The 18,864-nt window shown below is 37.3% G+C and overlaps 1 protein-coding gene across 3 annotated transcripts in view; it reads left to right on the top strand.

The window, feature by feature from the left end:
• The window catches only part of LOC112564136 (serine/threonine-protein kinase A-Raf-like), a 37,998-nt gene that overhangs the window by 5,460 nt on the left and 13,674 nt on the right, over window positions 1-18,864 (top strand). Inside the window, exons 1-14 of one of the 3 annotated variants that reach the window (XM_025238742.1) lie at window positions 122-229; window positions 1,690-1,791; window positions 6,841-7,137; window positions 7,998-8,101; window positions 9,383-9,518; window positions 11,108-11,298; window positions 13,270-13,390; window positions 13,740-13,779; window positions 14,189-14,284; window positions 15,672-15,805; window positions 16,092-16,465; window positions 16,872-16,918; window positions 17,219-17,349; window positions 17,852-17,983. In XM_025238742.1, coding sequence (XP_025094527.1) covers window positions 131-229; window positions 1,690-1,791; window positions 6,841-7,137; window positions 7,998-8,101; window positions 9,383-9,518; window positions 11,108-11,298; window positions 13,270-13,390; window positions 13,740-13,779; window positions 14,189-14,284; window positions 15,672-15,805; window positions 16,092-16,465; window positions 16,872-16,918; window positions 17,219-17,349; window positions 17,852-17,983 — 2,004 coding nt within the window. In that variant the 5' untranslated portion in view covers window positions 122-130. Of the gene's footprint in view, window positions 1-121; window positions 230-1,689; window positions 1,792-6,840; window positions 7,138-7,997; window positions 8,102-9,382; window positions 9,519-11,107; window positions 11,299-13,269; window positions 13,391-13,739; window positions 13,780-14,188; window positions 14,285-15,671; window positions 15,806-16,091; window positions 16,466-16,871; window positions 16,919-17,218; window positions 17,350-17,851; window positions 17,984-18,864 lie in introns of those variants that run through there. The other 2 variants (XM_025238743.1, XM_025238744.1) reach the window with 2 other exon arrangements.

Genomic DNA, 18,864 nt, shown 5'->3' with positions numbered 1-18,864 from the left:
CAGTACATTTTTTAAAACACAGTAGGATCGAGAGAAAGCGCACAGAAAGCCGTCTGCTGCAATGCAAATATCGCGAGATTTTGGGATAATTTAGGAGGTCACGTGATCAGACCTCATCAAAGTAGGTAATATGGCGGTCGTACAACCCAGTATGAATGGAGACATACCAAATTTTTCCATGGGTCACAAAGAGGAGGAGACGTTTGTCGGTGGGAATTTGCAGGAAGAGGTAATGGTTGTTCAGTTACCGTTGTGCTCGGTGATAACTTTACAGGTTCAAAGATATCTTGCTGCTGGTTGAATCCAAAAAATAGAAACAATGATATTTTTGCCAGCCAGTCTGCTAAAAATCACCGAATTATCATTATCATTATACTACAGAGCTTAGAGGTATAATTCAGCAACATTCAGCATAGTAACAGAACGATATTATTGCATTAATCTGGAAGAGTTTTTGTTGAGATGTTCATGTGTTTTATGTTATTTCTGATGTAAAATTTACACTAGATGTCTGTTTCGAAGGTCATTTCTGAAACGTCTGAGCGACTAACGTTTATAGTAGAGAAAATATAATACTATTATTTGTTTATTCGATCATTAACTGGTTGGGAGTTTTCAAAATTAATGTTCATGTGTACTTATAATCATCAACAGATAACAGTCTCTGATACCTGTTAGTGTGCTTGCTTTGGCGAAGTCGAGCTAGTATTTTTGTAATCTATTGAATCAAATGGTCATCGTGGATAATGATCAGATTAATTCTGGAAACCTTGCAACCGTTTGCATACAATATCAAACAGATAAAATATATAACTATAGTTTTGTTCTTGTGCATCTTGATATGGCTTCTTACAGTCTGATGATACATAATAACAGTCTAATTCTTTTGTGCACTTTACCAATAAGATGCACTGTAATTTTTATTTGACTGCAAGATAAGTTATAATCGGATATCTGGTCTGTCACATAGTCCACACAGCACTTAAAAAGTTTGTTTGTCCATAGCATTTTAATTTAACTTTAATTCTCAAGCATTTCTAGAAGATCTCTGGAAAGTGGTATATAATGATCTCAAATACTTCTACTCTTAGAACATAAGTTAACGAATTTAGACAAGACAGCAATTAGAATCGTAACAAATAAATGCCTAATAAAAAATGAAATTAAAGACCAGTCATTGTTATTTCCCTTTATTTCTTTTCTTAGTTCTTTTACAGTTGCTTTATTTCAGGCCCAGAAAATTTTTATGTAATTAGTTTTGTTACATTGTACCATATATTATCATATCATTTGTAGCACAATAAAAGCTGCAGATTTAGTTGCAGAGTTTCTGTGTTAACTGAGGTCTTAATAAACTTATATTACTATTTGTAAATGCTTTGTGTAGATATTTCATAAAAAAAATTTACAAGATTTTAATGAAAAGATTATATTTCTGTTAAAAATAGTTTAGCTAGGTGTTCGTGTATAATCGTTTCAGAAATACTTCTTATGGTAACTCCATTTTGCTGTAGTCCTGTGTTGTTTGTGGTTAAGGGGTGGGTGGGTGTGTATGAGAGAGTACTGTGATTTTACATCCTTCTCCTATCAGCTGTCTTTCATATTTTTGGCCTGTAACATAGAGTGCAGGAAGCCTGGCTATATGCTGCACTGTACAAGCATCTTTATTATTAATGTTATTGTATGCAGATTGAAAATATACAGCGTGTAATCAAAGTCACACGCAAGAAACTGGAAGAAATGAATGAAGAATTTGGCAAGCATCAACATCCCCCATCAATTTATGTTCAGGTAGGTAGTAAATACTTTTGTCATCTTCATTACCTCTATCAAGCATTATTTTAGAAAATCCTTACAAGATCACTTTTTCTTTTGTTTGTAAATTTTTTTGTGACTGCTTTAAGGAGGTCAGATTTATTTCATGTAGGCCTTTTGTTTTATTGTACTAACAGTTTAAAATGTGTTAATTGACCTACATTCAGTAGGGGTGGGGAAAACAGGAGATACATAACAGCTAACACGTTTCTTCAGAGTTGTCTGCTATATGCATTAGGTTGTAAAGGTGGGTCCTATCTATGATATATATGTATATGTGTGTGTGTTAGTGTCTCACCCTCTTTAGAATTCCTTCTGGAATACCTTGCAAGATGACAAGATTTGCAGAGTATTCATAGGGCTAAACCATGACAAATTTTTTTCCCTTTTATTTATTGGCTTTTGGGGATTGGCTAGGATGTCTACTCTGCTGCAAATGAAGGCAGAAGTCATGTGCTTAAAACGTCTCTCAGAGCACTTCATCTCAGAGTCTTATTTTTAGGTTGGCTATAGTATTACTATTTGCATCCAGCATTTAGAACCATACAGTATAGTTGAACTGACCAGGCATTTTATATATATTTGCAGAATTTCACAAAGGTAAATCCTTTGTTGAATTTACTTTTATAAATAATAACAGGGATATATGAGAAAGTAAATTACATCCTTTGGGTATCATCATCATTTTTAGAAACAGATTGCAAAGTTGATTAGACTGCTGTTACACCAGACAGTGTTATCATCTATAAGTCAATTTGCAATAGTTATTCATTTTTCACATGCCGTTTAATAGGCAAGATGATGTATTCAGCATTGTTTGTTTTGTTTCAGTAGACCGTTTTTAGCCCATTTGGCTCTCTAATCATGATGACACAAACATGCCTCAAGCTGTTGCTAAAAAACAAAAATATAGCTAAAAATGGTTTATGTTTGTTGCTCATTTCTGCCAAAAGTCAGTAACTATCTGGTCTGTTGTTTTAATCTAATTATAGCAACATTGTGATTTACAGATATTTTTTTCATTTAATGAACTGATGACATAATTATAAATACTTTGTGCATGATCAACATTCAGTTCTGTCTTGGTTGTGCAAAATATGAATAGAAATATGAGGATTTTTAAAAAAGATCTTTAAATATGACTGTTAACAGTAAGGCTTCATGATAAGACTAACATTCATGTCTTTGCTATGGTTTACTTTCATAATGTTGGTGTGGCTAACTTCAGGAGTTGCTGCTTAAAATTGGCTGATCATTGTTACAGCTTTTTGACTGAAATTGGTATTTTTATAAAGTTACCAGATGACCCAGATATTAAGTGTTACAACTGCTCTTTAATGAAACGAATTGCTGTGTGTGGTCTATGGAGTTAGCTCCTGACTGCTAAGGACTGCTGTACTCAGCTGCATCTGCCCTCAACTGCTGTATAAGGTTTTGTAAAAAGAGTTCACCGGTCTTCTCATTTATTTAAGAGCTACAGTACACACATGCTTTGTTGTCATCATGCTCTTTTAAACTGCCTACCTGGGCTGCGTTCTTGTTGTTGACAAGATAATCATTGAGGAATTTGTTTTGGCGGGAATTGTGGTCAAGTCAAATCCTTCAGTAATTCTCACCTGCTCTGCATGCTCATTGCAATTTGACTGACACTTATGCCAGATGGTCAGAGGTATGATGGACTCAGGTTTGAAGGGACAAGCTGCCACAGGTAGGTTTGTGCTTGCAGTGGTCGGTGTCAGTAAGACCAGTTTTTCTGTTGGAAGTTCTTTTGTCACATCATCAGAAGACTGTTCAAGAATGACTTTGCCTCTTTGCGCTTCTCAGTGCAATCGCAGGCATCTGTCCACGAATTCAGATTTTTATGTGGTCTCTGAAGATATCACTCTACACTGGGGACATTCATCTTCAGGCTCACTCTCCGCAGTCTGGCAGCTGTCTCCTGGTATGTCTTTGGGCAGATAGACCATGGTTTCTCCTTCAAAAGCCTCCAGTCTGCCTCATTCTTTGTTTTGATGCAAGTCTGGAGGATGAAGAAACCACCTGGCACCTCCCTTTGTTCAGGCAAGTAGGTGGTGGTCAGACAAAGATTGACAGTTACACATTGTCTTGGAGATGAAAGCCATTTGGGAAGCCCTCAATTTCTGGACATTCTCCACAAGGCCAGCGAGTTTAGATTTTGTCTGACAACTCTACTGCTGTCACCTGACCACAGTGCTGGAGCAGGTGACCCACCCTCCACCCTCACTTGTGCTGGTAGGTATTGAAAATTTAGATGTGGAGCAAGAATCGCAATGTTCATCTCATTGTTTTTCATGCCCTCTGATAGTGCTGTTATGATGGTTCTGGCCAAGTTCAAGACCTCCTTAGTCAAGGTCTTTGGTTCCAGCCTGATGGAAGCAAGCGTTCTGTATCTTCATGCCTCCTGAGGCTGCTGTGAGTGTGAGTGTCTCTCATTCACCTAGCTCCACAGAAGTTAATCTTTATGCCTCACAGCCTTATTCAGAAGATTTTACTTTGTGGAAAGAATCAACTGCTTAAAGATCATCTACTTTAAAGATGTATTTAGCTGTGTAGAGAGTTTACATGCTAGCATTTACTACAGCTAACTTCTTCTTTTGGCTTTTCAGTGAGAAGTACCTGGTTTCCATCACAGTTAAGGGATACTTGGCCATGTTCTGTCATGTGAGAGCTTTGATTATTTACCTTCACACATTCCCTCTGGGATAGATGGTCCTAACTGTTCCTTCGTCTTCGGTTGGACCTTTAGATGTGTATATTCTCAGACCTTCTTCTGGATTGAGTCTGTTATGAAGGATGCTTACAAGCAGCTTTAGCTGCTTAAGGTGCAAGCACATGAAGTGCAGATGGTGGCTGCTATTCTTGCCTTTTATTGGATTGTGGTTCTGATCAATATTGTGACCTCCATTTGACTCTCTTGGTGTGTTCTACATCTGTAATTTTTCTGTATGTGCATCTTACCTGTACAGCACACCACAGCATAAAATTGCTGCAGGTATGTTGGTTGGACATCTGAAAGTGATTTTGGCAGAGCCCACTTGTAGTTTTTCTCCTAGTGGAAAAGTTAATGATGAAATGAACATTTCATTTTTTTTTTTTTTTCTTTAATACCAACCAGATGACCTGAAAGCAATGCCTTGCCAGACCACCCATCTCTCTCTCTGTCTGCAAAAAGACTTCTGAGGTCTTTTTGCAGAGCTTTATATAATAGAGGGCAGATGCACTTGGGTACAGTGGAGATCCTAGCAGCCGGGACCACTAAGCCAGTAATTTGTTTGTTTAAAGATCATTCGTAATTCCAAAGTTCCTAATAGTCGGCTTTTCTGTTAAGTATTGAAGAGAAAGAATTTAGAAGGAAACTTTCATTTATACAAACTATTTAATTATGTCCTAGATCAACTTGATGAGGGTAATTTTTAAAACAAGTTGATAGGTTGTGTGGACCACAGAGAGGTTAGGGAGGCTTTGCAGTAAGTCTGATCTCTATTTAAAATATAATAATGCTATGAGTATTTATCAAATGCTGCAGCCGAGCTGAAACCAGGCTCACAGTGTTTTACTTTTACTGCATGAAATAGTTGCCTAAAATTTCCATTGCATTATAAAATTAGCATACAGAGAGATTGGTTGTAGAGAAAACATGGAGCAAAATGAAGATTCACATAGGATTAGGGTCCTGTGATCATTTTGGGTACAGACACATAGCTTTGTCCTTCTGTAGACAGCTGACCATCAAGCCCACTCAATGACCTTTCAGAAGAATGTCTAATGGTAAATAGCAAGTCCATCAGTTCCTGCTAACTGGATACTACTAATAGTTTTTCTTAATGGATTCTTCTCAGAAACAGGCTGAGAGAAAAACAACATGCACCTCATCCCCAGTATTTGCAATAGCAGTCACATCATTGTGTCCACAAAAAAGGGGGATGCACAAGGCATGGCATGACACAAAAGGATGATTCTCAAAATACTTTGTTTGAGACCTTCACTATGAAGGTACTGAACCACAGTGCAACAGGTTATAAGTAGTAATTGACCAGACTGCAGCACTATATCACAAAAAGCAGACTATAGGTTTCCATAACACTTTTCTACCACAAACCTATTTGAACTGGGACTTGGAGTGCACTTCTGAGTTAAAAATAAAACTAATCAACATTGATAATTGATTCTCTCACAGCAGGTTCAGGCTTGGAGGGACCGCCCAATCAAGATACATCTTTAGGAGATTTCAGTTCTTTGGCTTACTGAGATTCTGTTTACTGCATAATTCTGAAACGTATTGCATTAACACGAAGTGACCAAAGATGGTATGACAACTGTTGTCACGAAACGGGCTGAATATTTTAAAAGCTTGTGTTGTGAGATTTGCACCCTATATCCCCACACCCTTTATGCATGCATATATGAGTAGTTCACTGGTCACTGAGAAGTAACTACTCCAGCTAAAAGATCACTGTATGGTAAAAACTGTAATTTTAATGTAAGCTTAATTTTCTATTGCACATACATGTGCACAGACAGGGAGAGAAAGAGAAAATTCTACATGTGCAATATAAAATTAAAAAAAATAAAGGTTTGTATTTGTTTCTAAACTGGATTAGTAGCTTGCATCTGCATATATAACAAGTGGTCTCCGGCTTAACCAATGAATAGTGTTGATAGATCTCTGTGGGTAAGACCCTTCATTGATGGAAAAGTGGTGTTGAGTGCAGTGACCTTTATCAGATAAAGATCCTGGGTAAAACTAGAAAAAAATTTAGTGGACAATCGAAAGGTCAAATGCCAGTCAAATTACCTTTGCTATTCCAGACAGTTGGACAGCTAGTCAATCATTTTCACAGCTTTCATTCTAATCATGGCTGAGTGGTGCCAGATGGTTGCTGCTACTGAGCGATGAAAATATATGCGTTGACTACATAATTATTTCAACTGGTAGGCTAAAGTTTTAAGTTCAGGGTTATCTTTTGAATGTTTCTCATAATTTCTATACTTGACTCTTTCCAGGAGTATGAAGAGCTGGCCAACAAGATCCATGAGTACCAGCTGCGAGAGCAGCGTCTGCAGGAGCAGCTGTCCCTCTGGAGCGAGTCCCCACCTCCCTCCCCTGTGCATAGTCACCCCTATGTCCATCCCAAACCTCAGGCACCAGAAGATCCACTCTTGTCTCCAGGCCCTCCCCTAACCCCCAGCACCAATGCCTCGACCACACAGAGACATCCGTACAGACAGCGATCACCCCAGGCTGGGCGGCCTGCTGGCTCTTTCATCAAGGCATACCTTCCAAACAATCAGGTGACTGCGGTAAGCATCCAGAGCTCCTACTAGTGATTTGCTGCTTGTCATCTTTCCTGTCCACTTTTGTGTCTTCCTGTCTTACTGAAAGGATGAGACTGTAATTGTATATGCCTCGTTTTGTTAAGTAAGCACGGTTAGAGAGTAAGAGAACAAACAAGCTTAATTTAACGGATCTGATTTTCTTTAGAAGCTTCAGTGAAGATGAATATTTGTTTTGTCAAGTAACACGACAGACTAAGAGAACAAACTTGTGCAAACAGTAGAGTTCAGCTGGTGTCTTCTGTTTGCAATTTACTCTGCTCCTCCACCTAACCTCAAAGGCCTAGCAATGAAGAATACTTATTGCTGTAATGATATTACTGTACATGTTTATAATAACATTCCTGGCAGTTGTTTAAGATTAAACACTTTTTTTACAGTGACCTTATTCTTAATAATTTACCAAAAATGAGTAACTTTTTGCTCTTGTCTATGACATTGTTATTGTTAGTTTTATTTGTATTTGAGAAAATAACTGTTGCTTCAAAATAACAAACCCTGAAATGTGAAGGTGCTGAAAGAAAGAATAAGCATGAAAAAGTGGGAAAGATAAGATAAAAATGAACACGATGAGTTTAAGATAACAGTTCTGTTTGATTAGTCATGGAATTGTGTGGATATGTGTACTAATTGCTTCTCTCTTTAGTCTCCCCTTTCCATGATTTTCACAGGAAAAATCAGTTGTCAAAGATAGTAAGTGGCTGAAAAAAAGCCTTTCAGTGTGTGTAAAGTTTTGCTGCGTGGCTTGATCATTGGAACAATTAAGAGCAAACATTTCTCGGAGAGACATATAGTTTTCTATTTTTCTTGGCTTGAACATATTGCAGGTTCCTGTCACGCCAGGAATGCCTCTGCGTGATGGACTGGCCAAAGCACTGCGTTTGAGGATGCTAGACAGAGACAAGTGTCATGTTTTTCGCTACAACACAAGGTAGTGCTTTCCTCCATCCTCCTCCTCCCCCTTCCCCCTACCACCACCACTGCTTGATATTCTGAGAAACGTTTTCAAATCTGCAAGTTCCTGACTTTTGGACTGTACTATCAGTTTAGAATAATAAATTCCAAGTGAAAAGTTTTGTGAAATTTAAATAAAAATTTTGTTTGTGTCCTCTAAAATTTCTTCTCATTACTAAGCACTGTCAATTCTTACAATTTAATAGTTTCGTTAAGGCTAGTTATTCCAACTTTATTTAACAGGCTTTTCTGCTACTATAGGGAAAAAGATTTTGTTCTCGAATAATACCAAATTGGGGTTTCTGGGTTAATGAAAAGGAAGTTGTAGATTTAAGTAAAATGTCTAAGTGCACTTTTGGGAACTATTTAAAATTTGACAGGTTAAAGAATAAAAGCCTTGCCAGTGAGAACCGGGCTATTGTGGCTGATTGTTCCTCGTGAAACTTCTGGGGAATACAAGGATTTAATCACTTTTTTCCAGTAATCAGAAGCATTCAAGTTTAAAAAAAATCAGGTGAACTGAAAGTCGAAGAAGTCTTTAATTTTGCTACTTCCTAGTTTATTAAAAGTTGATGTTTATATTTGTACAAATACCAGACCATAAAACAACAATAATCCTCATTAGCCTAATTATCACAGAGAATGGCAGAAAACAAAGAAAGTTGGCAATAGTAGGCATGCACCTTTATGGCCAATCATGGTCTGAAGGACTAATCACAAGGAGAATTATCATATCCTTTTTAATTTATCTTTAGTTGGTCTGCCAGTAAAAAAAAAAAAAACCCACTACGTTTTCCATCTTTTTATTCTTAAAGACTGTTGTTTAATATACAAATTGATGATGCTAATCCTGTGAGCAAAAAAAAGGTTGGCCTAGGATTATTATTACCTGTAGTTTGATTTTGTCTTTTAGAAATTGATCATTAATTTCTAAAATCTTTACAAACTGCCCTGAAAGAAATTTTAAACAAAATCAATATCGGTTCTGACTTGTCACTCACAAGCCCTTTGCTTTACTACATTCTTTTGGCATAGCTTGGGTTAAAAAAATGGAACATCAAATGGGTACCTGGTTTATTGGAAATGGTGGAAGACACAGATGGGCGAGGGCTGGACAGCTGTGGAACACAAAGTGATAGTAGACCTTTATCTTGTTTTGTTTTTTGTTTTTTTTTTTTTTTTGCTTTTTTTTAAGCCATTAAAGGCATACATAACTACCTGTGAGTAGTAAGTAAAAATAGGTACATGGATTATGCAGAATCCCACTCACCTGGAACACAGACATGGCAGAACTAGCAGGCCAGGAAGTGTCAGTAGAACTAATTGAAAGCGATGAAGACAACAGCCGCCTTTCTAGAAGTGCACCCAGAGCTGTGGTTTTGTCACACAACTTTGTAAGTACGAATAGATATGTTTCATCGAAGTGTATGTATGGAGGCAGAGGGTAAAGAAGTCTGGAAAATGGTACTTTGTTCCTGGTTAGCAGGACCAGTTAAAGCAGTGTTTTGAATATTTATTATCATATGGGAAGAATTTTTGAGTTTGCTCTTGATTTACCCAGAATTGAGACAAAATATTGCTGTTGCTATGCTTTTCTTACTTCTTTTGTCATCATTCATGAATAACAAGCTTGTTTGTGATTCTTTGGGTTCAGCTGGTGATTCAGTGGTGCTAGCCTTATGTTGAAATTCAATTCATTTTTACTTTGCATTTTATGAGTCAGTGTATTCTTTTTAAACTTTTACATAATTTTCCCTACCTTTCATGTATTTTAAGCCTGTGAGTTGTGTGTATTGTAAGATGTCATTGTTAGTGTTTATGATATTACTGTTGAACTTCTATTAGTCGAAGCTTCAAGGGACTAGTGAAAAAAATTGTTACAGAAAGTTCAAGTTAAGGGAGTTCGTTGAAAATAATTTTAATAATAATAATGAGGATTTATATGGTGCCTTTCCGAATGTTTTTGCTCAGAGAGCTTTACATAAATAATATTTAGACTGGATCATAAACAACCTTACACCCATATTAGCATATAACAAACATGCTCACTCCTACTACAGATGCTACCCATACACAAAGTAAATACAGACATAGGTCATGCACGCTCAGGGTCACAGTGAAGTCGTTCTGAAAAGATGTGTCTAAAGTTTGGACTTAAAGGTGGTAAGAGAATCAGAGTGATGAAGGCTGATGGATGATTCGTTCCAAGTTAATGGAGCCTTATAGGCGAGAGACCTCTGTCCATACGTGTTCGTCTTAGTGGGATTCACAGAAGCTTGATGTCAGAAGATGAGCGAAGAAGTCGAGCGGATGTATAGATGGGAGTGAGTTTGGAGAGGTACCGAGGACCGGTGCCAGAAATAGCAGAGTCAAAGTGGAAAGTTTGTAGGTTATACGGTCCATAATTGGCAGCCAGTGAAGAGAGCGAATGATGGGTAATATATGTTCACATCTAGATGGTCTGCAGATGAGGCAAGCTGTATTTTAACCAAATGTTCATTTCTTGTCATTCTTTTAAAGACACTCCGGCACTCTGCAGAGATGAGTCATGCTTATCACACACATTTCTTATAGAGAAAGGAGAATATGGAAGTACAGGGTAGATGGGGGAGGAGCATACACTTTCTAACGTACTTTCAAATGGTTTCAACATGCTGACCGACTTGAAATTATTTGGAAATTATTATGGAAATTTTTGGCTAAGCTGATTTGAGTTTTGGAAGTTGAATATGCATTAATTAATGGGAAACCAGCCAACTGATGTTGAAAATTCGAGTTGGGGAGAATTTTGATTTATGGAAGGTCGACTTACAGAAGTTCAACTGTATTTCTTTATTATTGTTGGTCAGCAGAGTTTATTTTATCATTGCTTTTGTGGTATATAATAAAGTGCTGAAATAAATTAATACTTCAAAGTGTGTTTTTGTGTGTTAAAGCCTAGAAATATATATTGGTTATGATTCATTTTGCTTTACTTATTCAGGGGCGGAAGACCTACTTCTCACTGACCTTCTGTGATATGTGCCGAAACCTGCTGTTTCAAGGCATCCGCTGTCAGACATGTGGTCTCAAATTTCACCAGCGCTGTGAAGATAAAGCCCCACGCACCTGCCAAGGAGATCTGGAAATTTACTTTCGCCAGCAGCGGGAGGGCTCGCGTGAACAAGCTCGACAGTAAGCTTATTCACTTGGTTAGCTCTTTTCTCCTTTAGCTTCCAAGTTGGGTGGTCTGGTGGCTCAACGGTTAGCATCTGTCACCAACATAGTGAGGATTGGCAGTCCTGGATTCAGCTCTCGTCTCGGGCATGGCATACTGTTCCTTCTCTGCATGTGGCATCTTTCTGTGATATAGACTTTGTTGCAAAACACCAATTATCCCCCCCTTAGCTGCCAAGTTCATCAACGATTTTCAATCACATTTGTCCTAGAAAGCTGCAAACAGTTTAGCAGTAGAACGAGTCTTCTGAAAAAAAGCTTTTGTGCAAATCTGGTGTGCTGTGGATGGTTTGATGGTAAAAAGTTTTTTGCTAAATATGGAAGAAATTCTACCAACCATCTGTTCCCTTTAAAAAAAAAAAACCAAACCCAAACCTGAAAGCAAATAGATAATATCACTGTTTTTGATACGACAGTATTACATTTACATCAACATCTTAGTATTACATTTAGATTATTGGCATTTTGTACAACAAACCAAACCCTTCAAAAGTCATTTAAAAGAGACGGCCATTTAGCACTATTTTCAAGGTTATTTAAAGACTTAACAAATAAATCAGACTGATGAAAAAATATTCTGCTAAATCTTTCAAGTCATGCAAGAATACTATACACTGTATTATTTGCCATAAACCACTAGTCAAGGATTGCTGGCAGATGGCCGCACACTGCTGTTCTGAACTGATAAGGGAATTTCCTTTCACATTGCTTCCTTCCTGAAGGTCTCTTAAGGCATCATACATGCCTTGTATATGTCACAATGTTGATAGTGAAATGCCAGCTGCATGGCAAAAGCAGGAACAAGTGGACGAGTGTGTACACTGTTCAAAACATTGCAACATCATGTCACAAGCTGAAATTTCTACATTTGGTCAGTCCACAGGTGGATAATAGATCTGACACTGTAAAATACATAAATAGTTTTCATGCCTTGGTTTTTGTTTTTTGTTTTTTTTGTAGCCTCCAACAGATTATAAATATAGTAAGACCTCTACATACAAGTGAACCAATATTCGAGTAAATCGAGATACAAGCCAAAAATTTGTGGAAATTTTGTTCTTATTTACAAGCGGAAATTCGATATAAGAGCTTTTGTCATTTATATGTCGTAGTGCAAAGCGCTTAACAACTCTTACTAGCGTTTGCCAGTCCCACCAACTGACGCCACTGTTGTCCCTCAGTCTGTTTCAGATCAAGCATCTCCCACGCCTGTATACATGTGTGTGTGTGTGTGTGTTGTTTTCCAGCTTTTTTTTTAAATAGAGTTTTTTTCCTGTGAATTACATACTGTGTAATCATGGGCCTAAGAAAGTGCCAAGGTCTGTTGAAAAGAAGCAGCATATATCTCCATGGAACAGAAACATGAGATCATTAAAAATCATGAGTCTGCTGTTAGGGTAGTACACAAAGTCCGTGAGTACGGTCATGGTACATCTGCGACATGTACAGTTTGAAACAGAAGGACCAGATCATTAGTTTGTTATCTGTGTTAGTTGTATTATTGTGCCATTAACATTTACTATGCAGTACTGTATATTATACCTTATTTACACATATATTTACGTATAAATTGTGTTGTTGTGGGAGGGTTGGAATATATTAATCTTATTTTCTTTATTTTATGTGGGAAAAATAGTTTTAATATGCAAGTTGTTTTTAATTTGGAAGCTTGTGTTGGGTGAAGCTTTTTTTTTTTTTAGTTTTATTTTAAAGGTACAGCCTGTCTTCAAAGTTAGGTAGCCATTCAACCATGTGGTTGTCAGAGCAGCTAGTGTGAGTGCCTCAAACCTCAGATGCTTCTGCTCTACCCACCTAGCTATCTCATAACAGTTGAAGCAGTGCTGATCACACAAATGCTTTTAAGCATTCTCTTTTTTTTTCGGTCAGAGGTGGGCAGAATGCAGTCTGTATCATCTGTCTGTTGAATAGGTCGCCTCGAGTCACCCACCAGTCTCGCCCCCAAGTAACTGGCATGGCACAAAGGGCTCGCTCCACGTCTGCTCCTAATGTGTCTGTCAATCTGGTTACCAACGCTGATGACATGCAAGAGGTAAGAAGGGTAGGCTTTGAAGTATGTGGATTGTGCTTATTGTGGAAGATTGACTTGAGCCACAGGATTTGTTGTCTTTCTGAGATAGCTGTTAAAGTGTCTAGGGGCATTCACATGCTTTTTCTTTAGTTCCTAAAGACAGTTCCAAAAAAATATTGTAGACACCGTGTAAGCTTTTTTATAATCTATGTCATGTCTTGTAGACAACATTTCTTTGCTTTTTCCCCCTTGGAAGTGGGCATGCATTTTACACATGCACACGTGTGTGTCAGTGTAATATACAGGAAAATAGCATTGGTGAGCATTGTTTTATGTGGCATTAACTTACTACAGAATTTTTTTTTTGTAGGATACATATTCAAGACGAAGTCAAGCCAAACATTATGCAGGTTGGTTTTATTTAAATGTCTTTTTTTTAATTTTCATTCAGTTAAAGTTTCACTCTATGTAGTGTATGTATATACATGTGTGTGTTTATATATATAGACACATGTGTGATGGTATGCATGAATATACACATAGCCAAGATATCCACAGATGTGTTACCGGTCTTCAATAATTGTTAAGATATGTACACTCCCTGAAGCTCACAACAGGCAATGTCTTTTTTTATATCTGTGATCTTGACGAAGATAAAGTTGTGAGCAGCAATGCTGATAATGCTTTTTTAATTTACAAGTTAATTATTTTAAACTTAGATATTTGGACTTCTTGGCATTGCTGAAAATGGCAAAACTTCATCAACCAAGGCTTTCTGCTTAGGTTTTCCATGTATAGAATAAAATGCCATTTTTTCAGATACCCCTTTGGGTTCACGATTTAACTTTTACAAAGAAAAACGCCATGCTAGCGACAGCCACGCCACCATCATCAAAAATCCTCTTGTGCACAAAGGTATCGCGGACTTCCCTTGGTCCGATCACCTCTAGAGCATGAGCCGTCTTCCTTTGAAAAGCCCTATCAGTCCAGAGTTTGGGTGTGCCTGCATGAATTGCCTTAAATCTCAGTGATACCCTTTTGATGAACTGCCCTATCGTTGAAAAAATGGCAGTTATCAATAGCACAAGAACAAATTCTTGATTAGGAATGAAACATTTCTAAAAATGGTAGATTTTGTTTTTTTTTTGCTTCTGTACTTCTCTCCCCGAACCCACAAGACCTGGTACATCATTGTTTCCTTTAAAGTTTCCAAGATGCTCGTGCTAATTATGCCTGCTGATTCTGTGGTCCTTAGGTCGTTCTTTGGTCCTCGACATCAGTGTTAACTTTGAACTGGACTTTCTTATGGTTTTTCTTATTTTCATTTTTCTTTTTCCTGTTTCTTTGCCAACAAGTTCTATGGGAAGTAGGATTAAATACCTGGAGTCAAAGTTTTTTTAAAGCCTGTATTTACAAATAATTTAGATATTTAACTATTTTTTGCAGAAATAACCCAATAATATAAATTTGTGTAAGTTGCAAAACATTCGTTAACTGTTTGGTTTGAGGTTTTCTGAAACAACTGTTTCTACATTTCATTATTTTGTCTTGCATACTAACATTAAAATTTTGGACATTGTGATGTTCAGTTGAGTTCCAGTTTACATTAAAAGTTTTTTCAATTATATGACTTTCACTAAAGCTGTGTTTTGATGTGTAACTCTCTGGAAAGTAACTGTTCTTCAGAATGCACAGTCTTGATTAATCTGACTTTCTACTCTAGCATGTGGGTTGACGCATCTCATTTACTCAGAGCCTTTTGCAGCCTACTAACCTTCAGTATTATCATTTTTATTATGCAGGGACCATAGCTCTTATATGCTGCTATTTCTGTCACTTTTCAGTGGCATATTCATGGGAAAGAAGTAATTTGGGTTTATTGTGAAGCCTGACTAGCTTGTGGGATTTTGGCTGTCTTGACGATCCTTTTGGGGATGGTTATCTTGCAAAACCATCACCAGAGAGAGCTCATAGTGTTACATAGTCATTGAGGATAAATAAGGCAGTCAGGAACTGTTGTCAACTTTTGTTTCTTTAGCATTTAGGCGTTTGAAGGGGGAAAACAGGTAGTTTTATTATATTGATCTTTAGAAAATTGTGGTAAATTTCTTGGATGCAAAGATCAGAGCTAACAGAAATATGCGTAATATCATTCGGTTTGTTTGGTTTTTTTTCTATATGTATTATATTTTAATTTTAATTACCAGTTTCTTTTTCTCGCCACCTATTTTTGTATTCACCTAGCTCACAAACAGTACTTTGCAGCTGTGATAAATTTACTGAAAAATACTGGTTTCCTCAGATCTCCAGTGCCCAGCCTCAAACAGACTAACTCCTCCTGTTCCTAGCCCAGGTGGTTCACCTACGAAAATTCCCCATTCTTCTCCATCCACCGGTGCCAAGCCAGTTCGTACAAGAGATGTAGAAAAACGACAGGTAATAAAACAATCAATTCTATACATAGATGCAAGGTTTTAAATTATATTGTGTAACTTAATGAAGTTTTTTTTTTTACTTCAGCATTTAGAATCGGGTTTAGAGACAGGCCAGGTACAGACATCATTACCTGACAGCAAGTAAAGAAAATTCTCTTTCTATTACAGTTACCATGCGGAAATGCTTTATTGTTCTATCTTTTTTAATAGCTCTTTCAATAGATTTTTAAAAATGGGGCTGGTTTCTTCCTAGTTTTATCAGGTAAAATTTTGTTCCTCTTGTGCAGCGTATTCGTCGTGATTCTAATGAGGACTGGGAGATTCCAAATGATGAGATTGTTTATGATCAACGTATCGGCTCGGGTTCCTTTGGGACAGTGTTCAAGGCACATTGGCATGGGCCAGTGGCAGTGAAGAAGCTCAACGTGTCAGACCCGACCCCATCTCAGATGCAGGCATTCAAGAATGAGGTTGGGGTCCTGCGGAAGACGAGGCATTGCAACATTCTGTTGTTCATGGGGCTGGTGTCAAAACCACACCTGGCCATTGTCACACAGTGGTGCGATGGACACTCTCTCTACCAGCATCTGCATGTGAAAGAGACCAAGTTCCGTATGGACCAGCTCATCATGATTGCCAAACAGACAGCCCAGGGGATGGAGTGAGTGCCTTCATTGTGGATGTGATAGTGGTCGCAATGTCTTTTATTACTTCTAGAATTTCTTTGTTTTGTTTTTTTTGTTGTGAGAATCTGCTAAATTTTGAAGGTATATTCAGAAGTCATAGACTTCCTTTTTACGTTATTGATATATTTGCGGGGTTGTCTTTATTTTTTTTAATTTTGTAGATAAAGTTATTCAATTCTTGTCTGAAAAAAAAGTTGTTGCAAGGGAGATAACAAGAATAATGGATATTTGGGGACCGACAATTTGTGAGCTTTATTAGTTAATCAAGAACCAAGATCTTTTTTAAGAAATACATCAAGGTATTAGCAGGTATTGATAGGTATTGATATTTAGCACCTAAATGTCTGGATTGTTCAAGATTGTGAATGTTCATTCTTGCAGCTACCTTCATGCAAAGTCAATAATTCACAGAGATCTGAAGTCAAACAGTATCCTTTGAATGAAAAAGGAAAAAGAACTTGTATATTACAGTTGAAAAGTATTTTGACTGCTGCTAGGTATGTGCATCTTATATTTTCTGTTTCTTTAGCTCATTCTTCCACACTTGGTTTCCAAAGAAAGGTTTCTTTTTAGGGGCAAATATGCTTTACTGGTGTTTTGTAACTGTAAATATCTGTGGTCATATTTACTTTCATAGTTCCTCCATTCTGTTTCTGCCATTTGAATGTAAAACGTGAAACTGTAGGCAGGTTTCAGAGATGAATTTTATGTCTTTAACAGTAAAACAGACATATTTTTGACAGAAGTGATGACAGAGAATATGCAGGTAAAGATAGGTGACTTTGGGCTGGCCACAGTGAAAACAAGATGGAGTGGTTCCCATCAGTTTCAGCAGCCCTCTGGATCAATATTGTGGATGGTAAACTTTAAATTTCTTAAATATTTGTGAAAATCAGTTTTTTCCCCACTGTTTATGTTCTTTTGCAAAAATCTAAACTGCAGTAAATATGTTTTTTAGAATATTAATGCATTTCTCATTACACTTGCTGAGAGTTGCTACACATAGTAAACTTATACAGTATGGACATTCATGATGCAGTTGAGCTGCAGCTGTAGAGATGTTCCCATTTGCAGGTGCAAACTATATAGAAAGAGCCTTCTTATCATTTTTTTCATTTAAATGTAGTGATGGCTCTTCTTAAAGTCATCAGAAATCAGAGTAAAATCTTATTTTCAGAGTTTTTGTATTACTGTAATGTCATAATGTGAGTGTGTTTTACTGCTTGTATGTTGCACAAATTGTCAAGTCTGCACCTGTGTCATCTGACCATGTGGAAAGGTAGGTGTTGAGAAATACTCCTGATCATGCAGCGTGCTTTGTCAGAGCATCATTGGTACTGTGTTGTTTATTTAAAAAACAGGCTCCAGAGGTGATCCGCATGAAGGAACAGAACCCTTACACATTCCAGTCTGATGTTTATGCCTTTGGAATAGTGATGTATGAGCTGGCTACAGGAGAGCTTCCCTATACAAACATCAATAACAAAGATCAGGTGTGTGGCACTGTTAGGAGCTTTTTTATATTTCTCTTTCTTTCTGTTTTAGGGAAAGTCAGGGTATGCCAGTGTACAGTTTGCATTTTGTCAGTAATAAGTCTTAGTAGTGTTCTAGCTTACATTATGCCTTTTTTTAGCATTTATAAATTTTTGTTTCTTAGGGTGGCAAAGTTTTAAAATAATGGGAACTTATATCTCAGCCTAATTTGTACTAGTTGCGCTGAACAAGATCACAAAATAGTAACAAAGAATATAGAACAAGTTAAAAAGTAACAAAGATGTAGAAAAAAAATCACAAAAAGTAACACATATGTAGAACAAAGAACAATGCAAAGACTCGCTGCGTTCCTGCAGTAAAAGGTGATCACTGCAGATTTAACAATAATGACTCCAGAGAATAAGGTTAGTGAGATCAGGAGAATACTGGGAAGATATTGAGTAATCTTGAGAATATGAAGAAATGTTATGAGATGAAACTGCAAGAAGGTGATCATCACTTTAGTTTATTCAGTGCAGCTCAAGGTCACTGCCAAAGCGATTGATGCACGATGGAGTGGAATCCAGCCAATAGATCCAAACAGTTTGCACTTTAAATAACATTATATACACTCCTTTTGCAAACCAGAAGAGTAAGAAAACGCAGCAAAAGCACACGTAAAAATGAAGGTCCAACACTTTTATCCAAGTCGAAGCACGACCACAAAACCAAGGAGAGCCTGTTAAGTGAAGGGACAGTGAGCCACTATGTCTGAACAGGTGCAAGATGTGGAGTGTACAGCATGCTGTACTTGTGATAGTTTGCATTGCCTTGCTCACCTGGCATTTATTAAGCAATTCCAGCAATGTGATGCAACCTTAATCCAGAACTGCTGCTGGTT

The sequence above is a fragment of the Pomacea canaliculata genome, linkage group LG5 (genome assembly GCF_003073045.1).
Source record: "Pomacea canaliculata isolate SZHN2017 linkage group LG5, ASM307304v1, whole genome shotgun sequence".
Lineage (NCBI taxonomy): Eukaryota > Metazoa > Mollusca > Gastropoda > Architaenioglossa > Ampullariidae > Pomacea > Pomacea canaliculata.
This window is presented reverse-complemented; position numbering and strand designations above follow the sequence as displayed.